The sequence below is a fragment of the Triticum urartu genome, chromosome 6A (assembly GCF_056163025.1).
Source record: "Triticum urartu cultivar PI428250 chromosome 6A, HENAU_Tu73, whole genome shotgun sequence".
Lineage (NCBI taxonomy): Eukaryota > Viridiplantae > Streptophyta > Magnoliopsida > Poales > Poaceae > Triticum > Triticum urartu.
In genome coordinates this window covers 213099751-213109565 of record NC_141878.1, presented here as the reverse complement: position 1 = coordinate 213109565, position 9815 = coordinate 213099751, and the positions used below count along the sequence as shown (strand labels likewise).

Below are 9815 nucleotides of genomic sequence, written 5' to 3'. Positions count from 1 at the left end.
TGGCAAGCTCATTGCCTTGAGATTTACCATGTCGAATACATTGCAATCACGTGGGCATCGCATCCATCATCAGCGAGGATGGGAAGAAAGATAAGTGGCAGTATAGCGAGTAACGGTGTTAAAATAGAGGACACTCATATGTCAGGGTATTGAGCCATACTTATTTGGTTAGAGTATATTTTTTTATCCCCGGGTTCTGCAAATTTCTCCCCTCTTTTTGTCACACACCTCCCCTCCCACAGTGCACGTTCATGGGCCGGCCCGTAGTACGTGACACCCCTATTTTTTCCATTTTGTCTTTTGACTTTTCTTTTCTCACTTTTTGCTTTTTCCTTCTTTAAATTAATTCAAGATTTCCAAATTTCAAAACATTGTGAATTTTGAAAAACATGTTCAAGAAATCATGAAATGTTTGTGAATTAAAAAATGTGTGGGAAATCATAAAATTTTCACAGTTTCAAAAAATATTAGTTATTTTACAAAACTGTTCGCAAATTATAAAACATGTTCATAACATGGCGAGTCACTGTGTTCAAATAGAGGACGCTCCTACGTCAGGGTATTGAGTCATACTTATTTGGCTAGCGTGTATTTCTTTTTCTCTCCCAACGCACGGGCATGATTAGTAAATAAATGCAACTCAGGCCCGTCCCTCCACAGCCATAGGCAACGTCAATGCTTTCCTTTGTTCTTCCGTCTACTCGTGTCAACCTTCTTAGTCTTCTTGCTTTTGCTGAATTGCCTCTTTGGTGGCGGCTTCTTCTTCACGCCTAAACTGGGCTGCTTCTTGGCACTAACCACACCGCAACTCTTCTTAGCATAGCTCCTTGACACGGATTTCTGGTCATCCTCCTCTCCATGAGTAATTTCACTGGTGACTACTGTTATTCTAGTCCCGCCATCTTCATATGTCTTGATTTCTACATAAGCACCAAATCAATCAAGGCACAATAGGATCAACAAACATCATGCCAGTAACTGCTGTAAAATTAATCTCATCCCTCTACTCACCAGGCGCAGCTGCATCCATCCCATCACCATCACCGTCTTCACCATCCGCATTTTCTGATGACACGACTTTACCGTATAGAGCAATCTCTTTCTCTTGCTTTCTCTGGAAATACATAAAATGACACTGGTCAGTAAACCCTTCAAGTCTTGTTCATATTATTTATGTGACAGAAACGCTAGATAATCTACTTGAAATGACAGTAAGCCCAGATTCAGTGCTGTCCCTACCATTCCTGTTTCATCAAATCATCCATCAGTCTAACAGAGAAAACTGGTTTCTTGCATGTTTTCCCGTACCAGAAAGCACACGGTCGAGCTCTGAGGAATGCGTTGTGTATTCCGCAGCTCTAGGCATCTTCCCTTCAACATACCACCCAACACAACAAATCTTTGCAGTACCCTTTCCTAATGTTCCACTAGTGATCCCTATCAGTTATTGGTAGCATTAACCCAAGAAAAATGCACCCCATGTTCCAATATGAAAAATATTAACCATGTAGGATACAGCCATTCAGCTTTTCATTCATTCTGATGATACACTTCTTCCTAGACTTCTCAAAATGTTGGTGCGTAAGGGAACCCTTCAACTAGAAGGATCCTACAGTCTGGTGGGCACATAATAATAGAGGAAACGATGATCAATCAACCTTCTCTTGGAAATCTTTGCTTTTGACCAACTATTACTAAATCAATAAAACATCCAAAGAACAACAAGAGCATCTCGAACAGATGATGTAAAACAGCCGCGGTGCCCAAAAAACTGTTGTTTGGGCACTTGGCACAAAAAAACAGCTCCAACTGAAGATGTTGTATTCAGTGATTGAAAAAAATTTGAGCAGCCCCAAGTGCTGCAAATATCCACCGGCTGCCTCAAAACACAAACACAGCTGCACGAACTGCAACTGCCACGCTGAAGTTTCCCCCGCCACCACCAAACATCGATTCCGGCTGGATCTCGCCGTTGCAGCCACCGCCGCAAGTCCACCGCCCGCCCCGGCCCAGCCGCCACTCTACCGCCCATTCCCGCCGCTCCGGACGCCCGCAACAACCCCCGCCGCCGTCGCTGGTTCAGGATCCGCCGAAGCCCGATTAGCAGCAATTCCGGCCGTTCCCCGCCCACCACCGCCCGAAATGGCCGCGTAGCACTGGTGCTCACCTTGGAGATCCATTAGTGGCACCGTGACCCCCACATGACCGCCGCTACCACCGCAGAGCTACTGCTCCTTCAGAGCTCTCAGCTGTCAGACGACGAGGCGACGGCGGTTCCTGCCGCAACCCCCAGCTCGTCGACGTCATGAAGACCGCTGCTCCTTCGGTGCACCACCCCTGAGCTCATTCCTAGCTGCGCCGGCGACCACTGCTCCTTCGGTGCACCACTCCTGAGCTCATTCCTAGCTGCGCCGGCGACCGCTGCTCCTTCGGTGCACCACCCCTGAGCCCATTCCTAGCTGCGCTGGAGACCGCTGCTCCTTCGGTGGCCACTAGATGTTCGGCAAAAAGCTTCTAAGGTAAAAATAATTCATTTTTCCGTTTTTTTATTGCGATGTAGGAGTCGATTGTGATGGAAAGTATTGTGTTGTAGATGAGTTCATTTGAATTCTCTTTGTGGGATGATTCCTCCTCCGAAGAGGAATATGAGTGGGCCGAAGGGGAGGATATTGCTTTGATTACGATGGTGCACATGGAGAGGAACAAGTGGCACCAAAATTTAAATCATCCGTTGGAGATGCTCTAAGAACACAGAAAAACAGAATGCTGTGTGAGAGCTTCTCACCTTCTTGCGTGCCTCGATTCGCTTCCGTCTGTCCTTCTCCTGCGTAATCCTCTGCGCCTCCTTTCTCCTCTTCTTCTTTCTCTTGTGAAACCCAGTCACGAAATCCCTATAGTCCAAGATTCGCGTTAGAAAAAATTAAGAGCCCACGCAAACACAAATCGCACCGTGCCGCTACAGCCCAGAGACCGAAGGAGGTTGCGGTACCGTACTTGAGGGCTTTCTTGTCGAGGGAGACGGAGAGGGCCTTGTTCTTCAGGGCGCGCTTATTGATGTGCTTTGGGACCATGAACGTTGGCATCTGCCCCACCACCACATCCTCCCCTTCCTCCTCCGACGCTTCCATATCCTCCTCGTGCTCCTCTTCCAATCCCTCTTCCTCCCACGCCATGGCCAAACCTTTCCTCTCTCTCTCTCTCTCTCTCTCTCTCTCTCTGGTAGAGACGAGGAAGCGCCGCCGGCTTTGGAGAAGGGGGGCGTAGAGACGAGGAAGCGCCGCCGGCTTTGGAGAAGGGGGGCAACTAGGTTAGACGATACAGAGGTACACAGGTATAGCTGGCCAAACGGGCCAGGCCAAACAGGCCAGCCCGCTAGCACACCGGCACGGCCCGCCATGGGCCAGGCATGGCACGGGCTAAATGGGCCGTGCCCGGCACGCGGCACACCTTGGGCCGTGCCTGGGCCTGGAGCCTGGGCACGCGGGCTGGCACGGCACGGCCCGTTTAATTTTTAATATATTTTCCAGAATTTATATATATATATATATAATATAGCCCAATAGACCTAAAAACCAGCCCAACAGGCTGAAAATGTGCAGCCCAGCATGCTAAATGGGCCATCGGGCTGGCCCATTTACTAATCAGGCCGTGCCTGGACCAAGAAGCAGCGCCCGTGGGCCGGCCCGGCATGGCCCGACCATTAAACGTGCCATGGCGGGCTGTGCCGGGCCAGGCACGATTAGCACAGGCCGTGCCGTGCCGGCCCGTTTGGCTAGGTCTGTACACAAGTCACGATCCTCAAAAAAAAGAGGTACACAAGTCACATGCGATCCGCGTGAGTAAGGTGCGACTTGTGATAAGTTCGTCGCAAAACTCCTATTCTACATACCCCCTCGCTAAAAATATAATTTACGGTTGGTTTTCTTTGAAAGAAAAAGTGTGTACCATCGTCTTATATTTTGAGACACATGGAGTATATGTATAATAAAGAAAATAAAGCAGAAACAAGCATAATCTCTAGTTCTAACAAGGACAGACATGGATAATGCAACTTCAGTACGATAAGGGCATCTTCAGCCACGCCCCCAAGAAGGCTTCCCAGGCGTTTTTTTGTCCGTCAGCGTCAAAAAACGGCCCAGTCGCGCCCCCAAGAGCCCAGTTTTCGCCGGCTCGGGCCGAAATTGGCGCCGGCGGACCCAACCCGAACCCGGCGCGCTGGGGGTCGCTTGGGGGCGCCGGGCAAATTGTTTTTGGCGCGAAGAGCCGCGGGCCCGCCGCGTCAGCGACTCTACTCTCTTCTCGCCCCTTCGTCATCCTCATCGCCTCGTTTCCCGCGGCAAATCAATGCCAAAGCTGCCGCGCGCTGCCGCACCGGTCAGCCTCCATTGATGCCTCACGGGCGACGCAGTGAAGGCTGGGCGACGCGTCCCTCGGCCGCCACGCAATCACGCCACGCGTAACGCGCCGGCCAAGCCTACCACGCGGCGTCTCCGCCTATAAAAGCCGACTGCAAGCGCGCCGGAGAGATTCACCCCGATCATCCACCGACGACGCGCTCATTTCTCCCCCTTTCCTTCTCTCGCCGTCACCAGTTGAGAAAGCATGGCCGAGCGTTTCCCAGGCGATGTCGCGGCGGCGAACGGATTCGGACGCTGTCATCTGCACGAGGACGAGGCTCGCCTCCTTTTCGAGGCCGAGTACCCGGTCCCGTCGGACATGCGGGTGCCCGGGGCATGGAGGATCAGCGTCGGCGGCGTGCCGGTGCCCCCGGTACCCACCGGCGCGGCGTGGCGTGCGGAGATCACACGCATCCGCTCGTCCCTGCCGCGTGCGGCTAGGGAGGGGCCCCGGTACGTCCCCGACAGCCCAATCTGGGAGCCGTACTTCCGCCGCTGGCACGACGAGCAGCTCGAGGCCACCAACGGCGTCGTGCCCTCCGGTAGGTTCAACGCCGCCGGCCGGCATCGGTGGTGGGGCGTGCCCGGGCGCACGTTGGAGTCCGTCCTCGAGTACATCGAGGGCGGCAACACGCTGCGCCTCGAGTACCCCGCTCCCCCGTCCTTCTCACGCCGCCGCCGGGGAAGCTCCTGGACGCCGAGGCGCATGGAGACCGGGGTGTCCTCCTCCTCGTTCGGCGGCTCTCCGTGCCTCCACCTCTGCCCCGTCAAGCCGGAGCCCCAGGGCACGCCTGTCAGCGCGCGTACCCGTCGCTCCGGCGGCTCTCCCTGCCTCCACCTCCGCCCCGTCAAGCCGGAGCCCCAAGACACGCCTGTCAGCGTGCGTACCCGCAGCTCCGGCGCCCTCGTCGAGCCCAAGGTGGAGTCCAGCCTTCCCCCGGAGTACGAGGAGATAGCCCGGCGCGGCTTCTCCGACGAGGACGCCATGCGGTGGTCGCGCGATGACTACCTGCGCGAGGAGATGATCCGGCAGCGCCGGGCCCTAGAGGAGATCGCCGCCCGCAAACATGAGCGCGAGGACGAGGACGGTATCGTCGTCCTCGATAGCGACGACGACGACGCCCCCGGACCGTCCAACCTGCCGCGCCAACCGGGGGAGGGATGCAGCAGGGACGGCGGAGGCGTAGGCGGGGGCGGTGACTACACGCGGTTCTACAGCCTCCTCGGCATGTAGAACCGCGTGGGCGGGCGGCGAGGCGGGCGGCGAGGGAGACGGCGGGGGTAGCCTACGGTAGTTTTTTTCTTTTTTTTTGTAAAATATGTTTAAATTTGAACGAACTCGCCCGTATTTGCGTTGTGTTTGCGCCGAATTTGAACATTTTAAAAACCCGTGGGGGCGCGACTGGGGGGCATCACGCCCCCAGTGCGCGGTTTAGCGCCGGTGCGCCCCCAAGGAGCGATTTTTTGCCCCTCCTGGGGGGCCAACGGCTGGAAATGCCCTAAGCTTTGGATGATTTTTGTCTGTACTCGACTCTAGACAATTGGTGTGGGTTGCAAAATCCAATGTTTTTTCAACCCAATATAGAGGTTCAAGTTGGAGCAAACATATGCCATGAGTTAGATCTTGGATCCACCTACGATGTTAGAAGTTGACCATAGTGACTGTTTTCAACATTTTTGCAAGGCCTATGTGTTAAAGCCGAATAGATGAAAGGTACACTTTGTTCTTGGACTGCAAGGAAATCTTGCTAAAGGTGGTGGCAAGGCAATATATTAGTTCTCAATTTCTAAAAAGAGTGTACAAGGAATAACACATACAATGCGAAAGTGCTAATGTGATCACGAGCTGAGTGGTCTCGTTATCTGTACCACATGCGTCTCTCATGATGCGCGGAGGTGGTTCTCTCTTTCCATCTGGAATCTCCCGTCCATAATTTCTATTATGGCCCATGGCCCACCAGCCAGACACAATGATGGATACGCCGTCAGTCGACCGCACCATGGAACAGAAATTCGGTGTCGCGAATCAGAAATTTGTCGACGATGTGAGCCGGTTCCGAGGAGATTCTGGACTAACCGAGGCACCTACTTCCATTCAATGCAAATGCATCTTCCCGTTGGAGGTAGCAATCCCCCCTCCCCAATCTTCTTAATCCCCTCCACCTAGTCGATTCCTCACCCAGATCTGCAGCTACATCCTATCCAATCCGAGCCATTGCCAGCAACATCTCCTTCCCAACCATGTCCGCTTCATCGTCATCTGTAAGGTTAGGATGGGATCTTGCCCCTCGTTCCTTGTACATAGTGCGGCGGGCAGGTCTACACCTGGATTGCTCGATCTGGAGTGAACGGTGGGCATCGCTTCTACAAGTGTGTCAACAAGGATGTAAGTTATCTACCCAAAACTGGAGATGCTGGTTACCTATTCTTAAATGTTTATACTGATTTATGCTTGGGATCTCTGATTGCAGAGGTGTGGATACATGATATCTTGTGATTGCAGATTGTCCAGTTGTCCTCGTGCCCAGCTGCTGGCTAACCAGCTGGTTGCATATTGCCAAGTTGTCCCCGCGCATCTCCCGCTGGCAGCTTACTTGCACCGACGAGTTATACCTGGTGAACCAATCGAGCAATGAAGGCGGGGAGGGGAGATGGCGACATATGTCCGAGCGGAGCAGCTGCCATGGAAGGGGAAGGATCGGGCGTACCAGGCAGTGCATGGTTGTTAAGATAGTCTTATCTTAAGTCTTGCACGTAATTTAAAGATGACAAAAGGAAAAGTCTACAATGGGTCATCTCTTAGACTTATCTTCAATAACTAGTCATTCCTAAAAATGTGATGAGACATATTGTGCTAAGAGATCATGTCTTTGTCTTCTCAGGCTGACATGTCACGTGTGATTGCACTTGCGCTCACCAGTGTGGTTGGTACAGTCATAATGTCGTGTCAGCCCTTGTTTTGCCATGGACTGAACCACCAGAGTATATATGAACCACAACACACTTGTACATTACATGAATCATACGTTATGACACTGTTCACTGAAACATTTTAATCAACCATCGCCGAGTCATGCATAAGCAATCAGTAAATAAACAGCTGCTCCCCCAGTCCAACTCCTGCATAAGATGATCACCATACAGACACCCCAAGACAAAGCAAGGCAAGTTGACATGCGGATATTCTTCAGACAAGTTCATCTTATTCTGAAAGAACACAACTCATAAGGATTCCGGATACATCACAAATAAAAATACAGTACTCATTGTAGCTCAACATAACACAACGAGATCAGCTCTTGAGCCTGAGCTCGGCCACTTTGTGGTAGCTGTTCCTATGATGCCCTTCAACACCACAATTCTTGCATCTTCTAGGCTTTCGAGGCTGTTTTGGCACGTCCCCGCGATCAGGACACGTTGTTCACTTATGTCCCTCTCGTCTGTATATCATAGAAAATCTTGTTCTCTTACTGAGACCTTCGTGTGGCGCTTTCTCTCGACTTGTCGTATGCCTACCCATTTCCTTCCTCTTGGATGGAGGCAATAAGCCTGCCAACAAATTCCTTGATTCATTTCTTGAATTGATATCATCGTTCACCATCGCTCCAGTCATCTTCACATCAACCCCCACTTGCTCACCTTCCGCTTGATCTTGGTTGACAACAACACCATTTTCAGCCATCCGGTCCTCTAGGCCTAGACCATCTCTAATCTCTGCAAATGGCTTCATTTCTTCAGCACAATGCTGGAACAATGCAACCAGACGTTCATATGCTTGTTGATACGTCTCCGTCGTATCTATAATTTTTGATTGTTCCATTCCAATATTCTACAACTTTTACATACTCTTGGCAACTTTTATACTACTTTTGGGACTAAGATATTGATCCAGTGCCCAGTGCCAGTTCCTGTTTGTTGCATGTTTTTTATTTCACAGAAAATCCATATCAAATGGAGTCCAAACGGGATAAAAACTTACAGAGATTTTTTTGGAATATATATGAATTTTGGGAAGTGGAATCAATGCGAGACGATGCCCGAGGGGCCCACGAGGGTGAGGGGCGCACCCGAGGGGGTAGGGCGCGCCCTGGGCCCTCGTGGCCACTCAGTAAGGCGGTTGGTGCCCTTCTTTCTCCGCAAGAAAGCCAATATCCGGATAAAAATCGTGTCAAAATTTCAGTCCAATCGGAGTTACGGATCCCCAGGAATTTAAGAAACGGTGAAAGGGCAGAATCAGGGAGCGTAGAAACAGAAGGAAACAGAGAAAGAGATCCAATCTCGGAGGGGCTCTCGCCCCTCCGCCGCCATGGAGGCCATGGACCAGAGGGGAGACCCTTCTCCCATCTAGGGGGAAGGTCAATGAAGAATAAGAAGGGGGCTCTCTCCCCCTCTCTTCCGGTGGCGCCGGAACGCCGCCCGGGCCATCATCGCGACAACGATCTACACCAACAACTTCACCGCCGTCATCATCAACTCTTCTCCCCTCTATGCAGTGGTGTAACCCCTCTTTTACCCACTGTAATCTCTACTTAAACATGGTGCTCAATGCTATATATTATTTCCCAATGATGTATGGCTATCCTATGATGTTTGAGTAGATCTGTTTTATCCTATGGGTTAATTGATGATCGTGATTCGTTTCAGTTGCATGTTTTATTATTGGTGTTGTCCTATGGTGCTCTCCATGTCGTGCAAGCGTGAGGGATCCCCGCTTTAGGGCTTGCAATATGTTCATGATTTGCTTATGGTGGGTGGCGTGAGTGACAGAAGCACATACCCGAGTAAGTAGGTTGTTTGCGTATGGGAGTAAAGAGGACTTGATGCCTTATAATGCTATGGTTGAGTTTTACCTTAATGATCTTTAGTAGTTGCGGATGCTTGCTAGAGTTCCAATCATAAGTGCATATGATCCAAGAAGAGAAAGTGTGTTAGCTTATGCCTCTCCCTCAAATAAGATTGCAATAATGATTACAGGTCTAGTTATTGATTGTCTATAGACAAATAACTTTCTCGTGACAAAAAGCTCTCTACTGAAACTAATTTAGTTGTGTCTTTATCTAAACAGCCCCTAGCTTTTATTTACATGCTCTTTATTATCTTGCAAACCTATCCTACAACACCTACAAAGTACTTCTAGTTTCATACTTGTTCTAGGTAAGGCGAATGTTAAGCGTGCGTAGAGTTGTATCGGTGGTCGATAGAACTTGAGGGAATATTTGTTCTACCTTTAGCTCCTCGTTGGGTTCGACACTCTTACTTATCGAAAGAGGCTACAATAGATCCCCTATACTTGTGGGTTATCAAGACCTTTTTCTGGCACCGTTGCCAGGGAGCAATAGCGTGGGGTGAATATTCTCGTGTGTGCTTGTTTGCTTTATCACTAAGTGGATTTTATTTGTTGTTCTAAGTTGTTCTCTA

The 9815-nt window shown here is 50.6% G+C and overlaps 1 protein-coding gene across 1 annotated transcript; it reads right to left on the bottom strand.

Moving 5' to 3' along the window:
• Positions 1-429: 429 nt before the first annotated feature.
• On the bottom strand, positions 430-3314 carry LOC125512267 (uncharacterized). The gene is made up of 4 exons (XM_048677365.2): positions 2995-3314; positions 2786-2891; positions 1012-1114; positions 430-920 (listed from the first exon to the last, which is right to left on the bottom strand). Exons 1-4 carry the CDS (start codon positions 3171-3173, stop codon positions 673-675), a joined length of 636 nt encoding a protein of 211 aa, XP_048533322.1. The 5' UTR covers positions 3174-3314; the 3' UTR covers positions 430-672.
• Positions 3315-9815: the final 6501 nt, after the last annotated feature.